The following is a 15,200-nucleotide window of genomic DNA, read 5'->3' on the forward strand; positions in this document are numbered from 1 at the left end:
ATATAAATCTTACATTGCTTCATTAAGTGCTATTGAATTATGCCACCACATTACGAGAAACAATGTCTAAGAAGATATTCTATGTTTATTTCACAGGTTACTACTCTACTGTGTATCCGAGCTGGCCCATATATTCACGTAATAGATACACATCTCTCTTTCTTATTGTTAATCCACCAATTATACTACTGTCTATTATAATTACCCTTTGGGTAAAGCATAAATACCCTAATTTAGTTCTTTTGGAATAATGCACTGGAGAGGGAACTTATTAACCCATTTATGCCGAAACTGAAATTTAATTTTTGCATGAAATTCATGCTGCTAACAAAAGTTCAAGGAACAAGAACTGGAAAACATTTCATTATATTCTGTTGTTATGGGCATTCTAAAAATGAATTAGTAGGCAATTAAGAGTTAATATGTGGGCTTTTAAAAAAAACTAACATCTGGTTATATTTCTAATTTCTTTTTAAAAAGTCAGAATAAAATATGTTGCTGCAGTAAAGCCTTACTCAAAAGAAAAATTGTTCAACTTCCTAACTCTACAGGAGAAACTCATCTTTACTTTTCTATGAACAAGCATTGTTTTTAGGTTGCCACAGCTGGATTTTCAGTAAGTGACCTAGTTTCTGTGTTTTACCTTCCCAATCTAGAAAGCAAGCTAGATACAGATACAGGTCAGTGGTGGAAAACCTATGACACATGTGCTACAGCAGGCTGTTTATCACTGAACGCTCTTAAAAGGTTCGCCATCACTGATACAGGTGATTCTCATTCCAGAGACATTCATTAGTTTAGTTTCAATTCTCAGGTACCTCATTTTTCCAGCTCTCTTGCAATTTGATATATTACTACGGACCACTTTTACCTAGACTAAGAATAAAATTGTAACAAAGAGATTTCAAAGGCCTTGATTTTCTTATGAGCTGTGTAATCTTGTAATGAAAGACAAAATGGTAAGAAGGGATAAGCTAAAATATTCACCTATCTTTAGAGAAGGAGAGAGAAAGCACTGAAAATTTTGCATTTATTTTTCTTAAAATCAAATGCTGGGGTAGCATAAAGACTAACCAACAGCTCAGACATTCTTTGGATTTAATGCATAATTACAATAGTCACATGCACATCCTAAAATTAAAAAGTAAAAAGTTATTCCTAAAATCATGTGTCAGTAAAAAAACTTGCCTGGAACTGGTTATACAATACACACGACATGTATACTATTTTGTAGCACAAAGTTTCTCAGAACACACATGAAAAATAGAATAATTTATATTTATAAAAAAGTACTATTTTATGAACAAAACAACTGAAACTCAGAAAAAAGTGATCAGAATATTATAGGACAACTAATGCCCTGTTTCTCAAAATCCTTTACAAAAGGAGGTAGATTCATAAATTAACAGTTCAAGGTCTGGTATTTTAATGTTACTTTTTTTTCTTCTTTTGCTTTTCATCTGCTTCCAGTTTAAGCTTAACTTCTTCAGCTGTAAGGGCTCCAAGTTTCTTATTCTTTGCTTTCTTAACCTTTTCCTTGATGGTAGCCACATCAATTTTAGTTTCAGTAGAAGCTAAAAAAGTTAAAAACATAAACAATTCATTGGGAAGCAAAACATAAAGAATATGTGTTTAGCTGGGCACATGTCTATAATCCCAGCTAGCAGGGAGGCTGAGCCAGGACAGTCACATGTGCAGAGCCAGCCTGGGGCACACAGCCAGACCCCATATGAAAAACTAGTGTTTAATAGAGAATTTCAGAGTACTATTTTAATCAGTGAAAGGCTGTGTTATAAAATACAAAACACCTGCCTAAGGAAAATTAGAAATTTCTTCAAACTAAAAGAAAACAAATCATAAAGCAAAATAGTTCACATACACATTAGTGAAAACATGAAAATGTCTTGGCACAGTTTAGTAATTAATATCAGTTATATTTTCTTCAATGTTACTTGAGATTAGATAATTTTTAACTTATAGTGTCTTCCATATTTTAGAACTTTAGAATATAGATTGGTGTGCCAATTTTTGATCTTGCACACTAAAATAACAAAATTACATTTCATGAAAAATATAAGATTTTCCTAGTTTCAGTAATTTTAATGAGCTAATCATAAAGCTACATATTAAAATCTACTGCACCTAAGACCACAATAAAAACTTATTAATGACTAGTATTTAACAAGATTTTAGTAAATAGACAATAATTTTAGAGTATTTGGATGTCTTCCTCACAAAGCCAAACCATCTACTCAATGCCTAAAGCATGAATAGAAAAAGAAAACAATGAAAAATATGTAACTTTCTCTTACCATTTTACATGCCACTTTTCTTACCATTTACAGTATTCCAGCATAAAAGAATCAGAAGATAAAACATCACCATACAGACAACCTAGCCACTTGAAATGCAGAGATTTAAAGCCTTCACTATGTAAAGTGGCTACATTCTTAATCTTTATAAACCTACATTAACCAGCTACCAAGACATTTGAAGTATACTTAACTGACAAACTGTACAAACTGAAAATTGTTTATGACATTTTTAACTTATACAAACAACTATCTCCAAAGACACAGTGTTGTTTTAAAAGCTATTAACTGTGAACCAGAACATGATACAAAAATAGTAATGTGTTACATCTGATTTTGACCAATAGCTATATACAATTTTGGTAGTGACCTCTCTCCCACTCAGTGTGCTACTGTTGGCTATGGACGGTTAATTTAGGAGGAGTGCAAATGTTCATACAAAGAATACAAGTGTTAGTAGAAGGAAGGAAAATGCAAGTCAGAGAATAAGGAGGAGGCTAGAAATGGAGTAGGCCTGAGTTTTTCTTAGTGTCTTCTTAATATCCCCAAAAGACATTCTGTCATTATTTTGTTCTTTAGTGCAAAGTAATGAGAAATCATTGTTAACAACATAGAAACAAATCTTAAGCCACTGATCAAATAAAAAGAAACTAAAAACAACAGAGAGTGCTCTGCGTTTATATATTTCCCAACAAAGTCTACCCAAGCACAAGTCACAGATTGGGAAGGACTGCCATTCTGAGACACTGTGAAATAAGCATCAGCTGCAACTAAATTTTAAATTACCTCAGTCATCTCATGAATTAATGAAATTAATTAATGAAATCCTAAGATAATAAATGAAATCCTACGATAATTGATGAAAGATAGTTATTTTTTAGTTAACACAAGATGTTCAGATAAATTATGGTTTTACTTTTCATAGATAATACACTTTTACATCAAGAGGTAAAAAATGAGCTTTACCTTCCTTAGGTTTTGCAACTGGCTTTTCTTTAGGTGGAATAAATGCTTTATTTCTTTCCTCTTGTCTCTTACTGAGAGCTTCTGCTTGTTTAGCCTACATTATTAAGAAGTACATTAGCAAGACACAATTTATAATTAAGAACTCAAGTAGCTATGAACTTCGCTGTTAATGATGTAAGGAAGACAAAGTCTTACCTTTATTGCTTCCATTTTCTGTCGCTTCTTCTGATTTGCCTTCAAAAAGTATTCACCACTAGCCAATTCTTTGTCAACCTATTGAAAACAGTATTTATAATTACATCAGAAATAATGCAGAAAGGAATTTCCTAAGAAAGTCACAATGTCCTTAGGGTGAAAAACAGTGGAGTCAATACTCTGATAAAAGATGGCAACACAGAAGAAACTGTACCCTTAAGCAGAGGAAACTGCAGACATGGAGATAGGAAAGATAAGGAAGTGTTCATCGAAAACAGAATAGACAAGTTCAGGTAGGACAGAAGGTCAGTGTCTCGGGAAAGTGTAAAGAAACTAGAAGGCTAACTTGGGGAAACTTGAAGAAAACTTTGAGCAAGAACAAACTGGAGGCATCACAATATCTGACTTCAGAACATACTACAGAGCCATAGTAACCACAACAACACAATATGGGCTTAAATACAGATACACAGACACCTAGAAAAGAATAGAGATCACAGATATGAACCTTTGCATATACAGCTAACTGATTCTTGACAAAAGCTCCAAAATGTGCATGCAGACAAGAAATCCTCTTCAATAAATCATCCAGAAGATTGAAACTTGACCCCATATCTCACTCTGTACAAAAATCAACTTAAGATGAATCAAACACCTAAATCTTAGACCTTAAATCTGAAACAGCCAGAAAAAAGCATAAAGAGAATACTTGAAGACATTGGCACAGAAAATAATTTTCAAAATAGAACCCCAAAAGAGGAGTTAACAAAAGCAAAACTGACAAACAGGAGTATAACTAAGTGAAAAATCTTCTTCATAGCAAACAATTAACAAAGTGAAGAGAAGAACTATAGCATGGGAGAAAATATTTGCCAATACTTCATCAGATAAAGGTTAATATCCAGAAAAACAGGGAAATCAAAACACTTAACAAAAACCAAGTAATCTACTTTAAAACTGGACAAAGGATTTGAATAGACACTTCTCAAAAGAGGATAAATGGCCAAGACAAATGGGCAATGAATATACCAAAAAAATGCTCATTATTAGCCTTCAGGGAAATGAAAATCAAAACTAAAATGATATACCATCTCAAGCTAGTAAATATAGCTATTAACAAAATATAAATGCTAATAAAGATGTGGAGAAAAAGAAACTCTTATACACCATTGGTGGCAATGTAAATTAGAACAGCCACTATGGAAAATAGTATGGAACTTGCTGGAAAAAATTCTAGATAGACTGTATGATTCATCAATCCTTCTATATATATTCAAAAGAAATGAAATCATACCAAAGAGCTTATCTACATGCATGTATTTGTAGCAGCACTACTCAGACCAAGACACAGAAGCAGGCTAGACACCATCAACAGATGAATGAAGAAAATGCGGTCTTCTTAATGTGCAGCTGAGTATTATTCAGCCATAAAGAATGAAATCCTATCACTGGCAACAAAATGGACGGGACTGGAGAACATCATGTTAAGTGACATAAAGCAGACACAGAGAACTAAGTACCTCACATCTGCTATCATAGATAGAAGATCAAATGGACCTGCATGTAGAACAGTTACAGTGGTACCTCAGTTCACAAACTTAATTCTTTCCATGATTCTGGTTACAAACTGAATAGGACAAGAATGGTTCTCATAAAAAAACTTAAGATCGTGAAACAAGGTACCACTGTATTACTAGAGAGTGGGGGGCCGTAGTGGATAGAAGTAGCCTGGATTTTATCAATGGATATTATATGCTCATATGGACAGAGCACATTAACCCCATTAATATGCATAATGAATATGTACTGCTAAAAACATGAAAAAGTAGCTTGCAGGAATAGGGAAGAAAGACAAGCTAGTAACTACAGGACAGGGCCAGAAGAAGTATGGTGAGTGGTGTGGATGCTTGGTTTAATAATGGGATCACTATATTCTCCTACAACTATCCTTTTCCTTCCAATCTTTCTTCCTTAATGATCCAACACTTTCATTATTTTTCACTACGATCATCACACATTTATCAAACCTTCCCTGAAAAACTCCAAACACCAGGCTGAACAGAAGAAAAGATGATCACAGAAAAGGGTTTATTACATCTTGAGCAGAAAAACAGTGGAAATATAAAGAGACAAAGGTAGAAATCATGAAGCAAGGTTCCAGATTGGTGTGTATGGAATTCAAGTAGGTAGGAAAGGACTGATGCAGATTGAAAAAAATTACAAGAGACAGAAGTTGAAGGAGATCTTTACTGATGGTCTCAATATTTCAGAAAAGTAAAATGCAATGTCAGCTGTTATAAGTGGAAGGGTGCTGAGAGAATTAAGAACACATAAAGAGCTGCCAGATAATACTGAAAACCTATCTGAGAAAAAAAACCAAAAAACAGATGGACAAGAAAAGAAAATTCTGCTTTGGTTGGAAAGCTTTTGGTTGGTTGAACCAGAAGACAGTTAATAGAAATAAGAGTTCATAACAGAAAAAAGCTTCAAATTTATGGTTTCTAAAATACAGCACATGGTCAAAAAAAAAAAAAAGTTACTAAAGCAGAGAATACTGTGAGCTAAATCACCGAAAATTTTTTGTCTGTAAAATATGTACAGTAGCTACAGCAACAGGGCTGACATTAAATACCTTCACGTAGTTTGTAGTCACAAAGTGAAGGCCCCATCCTCTACCCCCATGCATTTAGCTCGAAATACACATATTCATACTTACCTTCCTTTTCTTTTCTCTACGTACACATATACACTCTACCCAAAATACCCTCCATAAAATTTCTGACAAGACACATTAAAATATTTACCCCTTCATATAAAGTTTAACATTTAATACTAACCTGACTTTCTGGCTGTGGTGGTGGGAATGGTGTATACTCTTTCTTTACAGTTTTCTTCTTTGGTTCTTTGCGTTTATTCACATTTTTGTGTTTGAACTGTGGCAAAAATCTTTCCCAACTTTGTGATCGTAATTCAGAATCTTTTGCCAACTCTCGTTTAATCATTAAGGTCTTTAGTCATACACATATAAAGTAAAACTTTTAAATGTCAAAATCCATATATTTGTTATAAATATTACTTTTAAATAATTTTAAAAGTGACAGTTCCTACTCTCTTCAGTGGAATTAACCAACTGCACCAATAAAGATATATCATCTCAAACAGGCACAATTTGCTAAGCAGCAGAAAACTATTAGAAATTTAGATTAAGAAATCTAAAATTGTTAAAATAAGATGAAAATAAAACAAATTCAGCTTTTCAGACATTATTCCAAAAGTGTGGATTAGCTGATATTCCCCATAAGCAGAAAGTTTTCAGTAGCAACCAAGATGCTACAAGGAAAGAGAAGTCCATGTTCTAATGATTAAACAAAAATCAGTATTTATATTGCCCCCACTTTATTTGATTTTGTACATAACAAGACATAAGAGGATGTCAATTAGCCATCAAAGGCACAACTAGCTTTCTTTTCATCTGTGATATCCTAATGTAACTCAAAAATTAATTTTACTCTAATCTAAATGACTTTTTAACCATCAAATTTAAGTGGACCGTTCAACAAATATCCACCATAAAAGAGCTCAACATAACATGGTTATATTTCCAAATATCACCAATTTTATGCACAAAGGAATATAACGTACATCTCTCAGAGGAGTGACAGTTTTAGTGTTAAATTTCAAAGAAAGCTTTAAAGCAATCCAATATAGTACAAATTCTATTTAACAGAAACAGGCAGAATTCTGAAAGGTCACATCTTTAAATATAATGCATAAGCTCAATAAGAAAAGTGAACTGATATAATCTACAATACATTCTATGAAGCTTATTTTCATTATACTGTATTCAAACTATTAAATGCATTATACGATCCTCTTCAACAGTTTTTATATTAGAGACCTACGCCCCAAAGGAGGACTACAGTATAGTGAAGTGGGTTGAATTTTACCTCAAATTCACCCCAAATAGCTCTGCTTTATCTTTCTTGTGTATTAGGCTTTCATAAAAGATTTAATTTCAAGAACTATTCTGCAGCTAAAGGAAGTTTGACGATCACTAGTATGGTAATACTCACTTTGATATTATAAATTGGATGAATATTCTTCATGGTATCTAAAACTACTTTTCGAACCTGAAATTTGCAAAGAAAAATGAATTCATTACTTATTGAAAACTTTAATGAATTGGCTAGAAAACTACTATACTGCAAAATAGCCTATCAATCAATGAATATCCACCAAATTAAATACAATAATTTCTTCAATTGTTCTGAGTGGCTTCTACACCTTTCACAGTGGTAATCAATCTCCCTTGGATACAATAAAGTTTCTCTGTTAACACTAAAATATGATATAAAGAATTAATACAATATCCTGGAGCTCTCTGATACAGGGGAAAGAAGACTGGATTCAGAGGCAGAAAATAGTGAGGCATGGTGGCACATGTCTGTAATCTCCAAACCTAGGAGGGCAAGGCAAGAGAATCATCAAGAGTTCAAGACCATCCTGGGCTACTGTTATGTCTTGTGTTTAGATGTCCTCTCAAAGCCTCATGCTTTTTCAGAGGTGGCTGAACCTATAGCGTGTGAATGATTCGTGGTTGGGCTAGGCCCAAGGGCACTAGGATTATGGGCCTGAGTGCTACCCATCCTAAATAGTGTGAATAAGATAAAAAGGGGCAGAAAGACACTGTTAAGCTCCCTTGTTGCTTTTGCTACTGTGTGGATACCATGAACTGTTTCTCCTTTGTGACGCCCCTCTGCTGTGTGCCCCTCTTCCTTGGAGTCAGCCAATCATGGACCAAAACCTCTACAAACTGTGAGCTAAATAAACCCATTCCCTTTTAACTTTGGGTATCAGGTATTTTGTCTCAGCAATCAGACAGAAGTTAACTAAGACAGCTACATAGTGAGTTCAAGGCCAGCCTGGACTACAAAGTGAGACCTTGTCTCAAAACAAAACCTAGAGTTAGAAAATAAGGACTCAAATCCTGGGACTGCTGATTCTTATAGCAAAGTCATTCTTCCTGTTCCAGCTTTCTCATTTGTAATATTGAGATAAAACTATACATCTCAAAAGCCTATTACAAGAATTAAATATTTCAAAAACTTTATAAAACTATAAAGTATTCAATGCGTTTAAATTACTATTGCCCCATGACAAAAGGACAATATATGAGAAAGAGGGCCAGTAGAATTACTTTTAAAAACTTTCAGAGGGAGCAAAACAGCACAGCCATATCCAAATTACAGCAAAAGGAGTGAAGAGACAGTATTTGCTTCACAGATTTTCTAATAATGTTTGACAAGTTAAATAAAATCTTCATGAAAACATTAAACATACTAAAACATACTAAAATTGCAACAGAAAGTGTATCTTAGTTTTCAGATTCTGACCTCTACTGGCTGTATACATTATTGCAAATAATGAGTTTGCTCACTTTTCCAATTACATGTAACTACACCTTATTTTTCATGTGTGCTGTAGACTAACATTTTAAGTACTCATCTAAATTTTACAGTTGGAGAAGCCATGTTCACAGAACTAATTCAAAACTGGATGATTCCACAATCACCAAAATATGTTAGGTCCAGGTGTAATGATTCCCTCAAATTAGATGATGGAAAATATTTACTAATGGGGTATCAAAGCATATGCTAAAAATACAAAATAATTATATCACAATATATTATCCAAGGAACAATTTATTATAACCAAATTATTTAATTTGTTCTCTGGTAAAAACTGAAAGCAATAGTTCTCACCTCTTTTAAGCCACTAAAAGGTCCAATGGCTGAAACTGTGTTTCCCTGAACCATAATGTAACAGTTTGTTAAGAGTTCCAATGCCTATATCAAAAGAACAGTAAGGTGAAATTCAATACACTGAAAAATTCATGTAGAGGAAGATAACTCAAGTTTTCCACTGATAATTAGTACCTTCAGAGTAGATCCTTTGGGACCAATAAGTCGTTGTCTTCTTTTTACAAATCTTTCTTTATTTCTTACTAGAGAACCTATTTTAATGATGTCACACGCAACATCATCCTGAAGAATTCGTACTGCCTTTTGAAAAAATAAAAATATATTCTTTTAAATTAATATTGTTTATAATTATTTCCTAAGTCCTAGGTAATCATATTTAAAGCACAAAATAAAATCTGAACTCTAGAAGGAAGAGAGGGAAAGAGACAGTGAGAAAAAGATACAAGTATTGGATTGCTAATATTGATGCAAATAAAGCAAAGTCTATGTAATTCTAGACTTACCTGTTCCAATGAAACACTTCGTGCTAACAGTTTTATCAGATCTCTGGCCCTGATGATGATGTATGGATCAAAAGTCTTCTTTGAAGTACAAACAGTCATGCTGCCCTCAATCAGGTCCAGGGTTGCATTAATGTGCTACAAGAAGGAAAGACCAAACAAGCAGCTGTCTACAAACAAACTCCATTTTAGATCATTACTGAGCCTATCCCAATCAAACTATTAATTTTTGCGCCACTAAGCGATCTGTCCAATTTTACCAACTCCCTCCCTGAAGATGCTTTATAAATATAATGAAATTTAATTACTTTTATACACTTTACAGAACATATGAAACGGAAACAATTGAAACTACTCATACTTGACTTCAGAATACTTTAAACTTACTGTAACTAACCGGGATGAAGTCATACTTAACATATACCTAAAATAAAAATGTAAAGCTGTATAGCTTCCCTACCCTGGGCTCAAGTCCAATCTGAGATCTATTCCCAAGAGAAAGGCTTTTTCCTTTTAAACTTTTTTCTAGCTACTTAGAAGACTTAATAGAAAGCAAAAACAAATTATCATAGGTTCAGAAAGAAGCAATCATTTGGAAAGTTAAGCATTATGTCTCAATTCGAAGAATTTAATTTCAACAAAGCAAATAAAAATGCTATTTTCTGACTTGTGAGCTTAATATGAAGAATACTTGGGTCTCTGTGAATTTACAAGAAAAAAAAATGAGTTCTATCCAAGATGTAGACAGCTGTAAAACACACTCTGCAACTTGCTGAGCCACCTTTATCCCCCATTGAGTACAACCAACTCCACAGCAGTACCTCAGTGAGAAACATGTATCACAACCTAATACACATACACACACATATTAACAAACATAAATATATACACATGCAAAACTGATCCACAGGTTTCACAAAATGATACTTGTCATTACCACATGTGATAAATTCTTCTTTTTAAAGGCTCAGTAATAGCCACCAAATTGACTTCTCAACCCACAAATGTCTTTCAATTCTCAATTTGAAAAATAAAAACGGGCTGGGGATTTAGCTCAGTGGTTCCGCCGCCTGCCTCACAAGCACAAGGACTCACGTTCAATCCCCGGTACCAAAAAAAAAAAAAAAAAAAAAAAGAAAAAGAAAAACAATCCACTGCTTTACAGTTACAGCAGCAAAAACATACAGGGAAAAGTTGGTTACATAATCATCTTCCATTTAACATGAAAGCAATAAGGAACATGACTCAGCTCCAACTGGACAGGTGAAATGCCAACTATCAAGCCTAGAATAGGTACTATTAACAGGTGAATTTTAGACATTTCATGAAATCTCTGAAATACAGGTATGTGCATTTTAAAGTAATTTATTATATATATAATACTAACGAACTATATAAGAATAAAGTTGGTCTAGACCAGTTGTGGTGAACCTATGGCACACAAGCTGTAGCCAGCTGTTTGTTATCACTAAAAGCTCTAAAAGGTTCACCATCACTGGTGTAGACTTTTTAAATTACTAAAGGAACCAAATTAACTAGCTATGCTGGCACCTTAAAAATCAGCACACATGTAAAGGTACAATTCCCAATGAGAAATGTAACTGTGTTGTATACCTACAATGTACCAATAAAAGAATTTAATAAAAAAAAAAAAAATCAGCACACATAGGGCCGAGGATTTAGTTCAGTAGCACCGCGCCTGCCTTGCAAGCACACAGTCCTGTGTTTCATCCTGGTACCAAAAAAAAAAAAAATCAGCACACATACACTTAAAGGTAAAGGGATAAATAAAAGCAACATCTCAAAGAAATGTATAAAATATGCATACATGTTCATTCAAAGCCTTCTGCACCAAAGGCCAACACTCTTTCAAGTAGGCCTCTCTATATTTAGGGAACAAAGTTGCAAAACTGCTCTCCTCCAAGAGTCCTCTGGGATTGTCCTCTTTAGAAAAAGCTGGTTCCTTCCAACCATCAGGAACAGTGAGGAGTTCTGATTCATCTACAAAGGGGAAAACATTTACACATCACTGTAACAGTCTTTTAGACACTTTTTGAACATTATGAATACATTCACAAATTTCTTAATAATCTCCTTCCATTTCCCATTTACATCATTCAAAAATCAAAAAACATGCCTCTGTCACACTGCATAAAATTTCATGATACACTGCAGCTGCCTTATAAAATAAAGTTCTTTAAAGGCAGAGGCACTATTCCTTGTACCCACTTTAGTTGGCATATGCTTGACAGATGTGGGTATTCAAGAACCTTCTATTGCACTACACTATGATACATTTCAAGATGCAAATGTCATTTTTATATTACTACTGTATTTTAAATATTAGTAAGCTTTTTTTCTTTCCTGGAGTGGAACCTGGTGTGCACATGCATGTATTTACATGTGTGTACCCATATGTGTAAAACTTCTAAGGGGTCAATTAATGGTGTCAGTTAATAATCACTGATACAAAGAGCTTTCAGTGCCCTACTTTTATACACTTTTTATGGCAACTGCAAAAGGAAGAATGGATACCATAATAATAATAATGGATACCATTATTCCCATTTTATACAAAATACTCAATTCAAAAAGGTTAAGTGACTTGCCAAAGGGGACAGAAAGCTGACTGAGTCTAGAACTTCTTTTACTAAAAGAAAACGCTTCTTAGAGCCAGGGATTTAGCTCAGTGACACTGTGCTTGCCTTCCAAGTGCAAGGTCCTAAGTTCGATCCCCAGTACATGGGAAAAAAAAGAAAATGTCTCTTAAGGGCATACATTATTTCCTCCATCACTTATTAAAACTCCTAGTCCTGGATTTTAAGAACTTCTTAAATTCAATAGCTGCACTCTAAATTCACTTCTTCTCAAAAATATGATCCACAGACTTCTACCATCAGCATAAAGTGAAATTTTGTTAGAAATGATACTCTTGGGCCCTACCTACTCTAAATCAGATCTGTGAGATGAGGGCAGGAATTTGTGTTTTAACATTCTCAGCAGGAGATTATGAAGCCTGATAAAGTCTAAAAAGCTGGTCTTTAGCCATGTTACTGGCCAGTCAAGTAAATTTGCTTTCTCTTTTAGTCATATCCACTTTGCCATTCGTGGTTCAAATAACAAAAAATTGGACAGTCTTCTATGTTATTCACTTCTCAGCAGCAAAAACAAAAATCTCAAATTTACAACAACGATTACTTAAAATGCCTAAATCCCTACCCAATTTAAATATTTCAATGGCTATGAATCAATTAAAAAAAAAAAGAGTCACCCACCACTAACCTAGAAAGAAAGAAAACTGGCAAAGGAATTTCACAATAGCAGAAATATAAATAGCCCCCAAACATAAAATGATGTGAAAACTTAATCACTAATTAGTAAAGTTCAAATTAAAACTACAGCAGATACCATTTCATACCTACCAAAATGACAGAAATTCAAAATTCAGGTAGTAAGTAGTGGTGTGGATTTACAGCAATAAGAACTCTCATCCACTGCTAAGGGGAGTCAAAACTGGCAAACCCCTTTGGAACAGAGTTAGCATTATGTACTTATATATACACCCTATTCTTCCTTGACTTCAATCCTATGTTCAAAGAGAAATCCTTCCACGAGTTAACAAGAAGACGTATACAAATATATTTAAAGTAGTACTGCTTATAAAAGCAAGTAAATTGGCACGATCCAAACGTCCACCAATGGCAAATGAAAATATAAATTGAGGTATATTCACAGGAAGTAAACTTAGGAAGGTACATTCATATAACAATGAAAAAAAATCCTCATGTAAAAGTATCACTCTAGTTTAAATAACCAAAAAAAACCATAAGTGTAAGCAAAAACAGAAGAATCCATACAATCTTCTCTCATTCACACAGAATTCAAAAAGAAGCAAAATTTGTTGAGCGGGTGGTACAGATTATGAAGAATGGAAACGCAATGGTCAGCACAATTAGCTATGGTTACTTTAGGTACGGCCTGAGATGTACAGATAGGAAGGAGGCTTTTGGGATATGGTAACATTCTAATTAATAGTCTGAGGGCTAACAAGTGTTAGTCTACGTATGTTACATAATTATTTTTTAAACGCAGTAATAAAATCCTTTAATAACTTCCCAATGCATCGAGAATGAGAGTTCAAGCTTTTAAGCACGTCCTACAAGATTGGTTGTGCAGCTCCCCGGGGGTATTTTTCTAGTAGCTCTTCTTGTCATATATATTGAAGGACGTGGATGATACAGACTACAACACGAGAGCGGTTTGAAAATGGGGCAATCTAAAACCTAAGAGATGTGTCGTTTAATATTTCAGTAACCTAAAAAGGGGGCGGTAATGATAAACGTTCCAAAGTTTCTGACTGACAAACTAAGCTAAGGTCATGCCAGCTACCTTCTTCCAGATAGTACTGTCTCACTCCTTCCTTATCAGAGCTCTCTATACATCACCATTATCAACCCCACTGGATCTTACTCATTTGGTCAACAACTTTCACCTCCCGACCGCCATAAGGTCCTGCAGCGCCCTCTTCACTTTTACAGGAGACAGATCCCACAACGGATACCCTTTGGAGGGTTTTGGCAAAAACAGTAAGTTGAAAACACGGGGCCAACACCATACTGGCCATATTAAGGGCACAGTCCATCCCTACTCCCAATTATCAGCAATTATTTACAGGCATTTAATTACATGAAACATACTACCTACGACTTACATATCAAGAACCAAGCAAAGAAAAATATCGCAATTCAACATCCAGAAACTTGAAGTTCTCACACAACCTCACCTCGGTTCTCTGGCTTCGGTTTCTGGCTGCGAAATTCATTTCTCTCAGGTGCTGCAGACGTCCCGTTTTTCGAGGAAGACGCCATTTTCAAACTGCTTCCGGTGGAGCCGGAAATGAAAGTGTTCTTAAATGCTCCGGCTAACATACCTACCTAGAAAAATTAGTTCCGCAGAACTCAGAGGCGAATTCTGCGCTGTCTCCGTGCATACGTATGCCAAGGCGGGCGTATATGCGCAGATTACCCGGCTTCGCCTACACGGCCAATGGACAGCCGGGGACGTTATTCCCAGAATGCATTGCCTCTATGGTGTATTACTGCATGTTGGGAAGTGTAGTTTAACAAGGTGAGCCAGTTAGAATTGTTTACCAGTTGTTTTCCAGTTGTTTTCTGGGTGCATTGTAGTCTACCCTGGAACTGGGTATTGCAGAGTTTGGCTACCGAGTGCAGTAGGGCCATTCTTCCTGTCACTCATTCATTCGATAAATATTTATAAGTCCACCAGACACTGTATGTGCTGGGCATTGGTAGGAGGTACAGTTAAAAACATATGTGGTCCTCCATAGCAAAAACATGGAATGGCCCAAAGTGCTATTTGTGAGTACTTTGTTGTGGGTATTTTATTTACATTATTTCTTATCCTATCGGTGGCGATCAAACTTCAAGCCCAGGCAATCTGACCAT

At 34.8% G+C, this 15,200-nt stretch overlaps 2 protein-coding genes across 4 annotated transcripts in view; one reads left to right on the forward strand and one right to left on the reverse strand.

Annotated features, from left to right (window-relative positions):
- Glipr1 (GLI pathogenesis related 1) overlaps positions 1 to 2,974 on the forward strand; it is a 20,125-nt gene extending 17,151 nt beyond the window's left edge. For both annotated transcript variants that reach the window (XM_087192445.1, XM_021258516.2), the window contains exon 6: positions 97 to 2,974. In XM_087192445.1, the coding sequence (XP_087048571.1) occupies positions 97 to 251 (155 nt within the window). In that variant the 3' untranslated portion in view covers positions 252 to 2,974. The remainder of the gene's footprint in view (positions 1 to 96) is intronic.
- Positions 1,017 to 14,724, reverse strand: Krr1 (KRR1 small subunit processome component). 2 transcript variants are annotated; one of them, XM_004845016.4, is made up of 10 exons: positions 14,519 to 14,724; positions 11,564 to 11,736; positions 9,739 to 9,873; positions 9,410 to 9,535; positions 9,236 to 9,319; positions 7,547 to 7,603; positions 6,311 to 6,481; positions 3,474 to 3,551; positions 3,279 to 3,372; positions 1,017 to 1,574 (listed from the first exon to the last, which is right to left on the reverse strand). In XM_004845016.4, exons 1-10 carry the CDS (start codon positions 14,661 to 14,663, stop codon positions 1,432 to 1,434), a joined length of 1,206 nt encoding a protein of 401 aa, XP_004845073.1. In that variant the 5' UTR covers positions 14,664 to 14,724; the 3' UTR covers positions 1,017 to 1,431. The 2 variants fall into 2 exon arrangements, with proteins under 2 accessions (XP_004845073.1, XP_021114176.1); XM_021258517.2 differs by lacking the exon at positions 6,311 to 6,481.
- Between the last annotated feature and the right edge of the window lie 476 nt (positions 14,725 to 15,200).

Source organism: Heterocephalus glaber, unplaced genomic scaffold (genome assembly GCF_053883595.1).
Source record: "Heterocephalus glaber isolate CG9 unplaced genomic scaffold, H.glaber_assembly_v1.0 deba00001571, whole genome shotgun sequence".
NCBI classification, from domain to species: domain Eukaryota; kingdom Metazoa; phylum Chordata; class Mammalia; order Rodentia; family Bathyergidae; genus Heterocephalus; species Heterocephalus glaber.

Coding starts and splice junctions, on each gene's coding strand:
- Krr1 (XM_004845016.4), bottom strand. CDS start 14,663: ATGTTAGCCGGAGCATTTAAGAACACTTTCATTTCCGGCTCCACCGGA. Junction 3,373..3,473: donor AGAAAATGGAAGCAATAAAG/GTAAGACTTTGT, acceptor TTAATAATGTAG/GCTAAACAAGCAGAAGCTCT. Junction 1,575..3,278: donor AGTTGCAAAACCTAAGGAAG/GTAAAGCTCATT, acceptor TAACTTTTTTAG/CTTCTACTGAAACTAAAATT.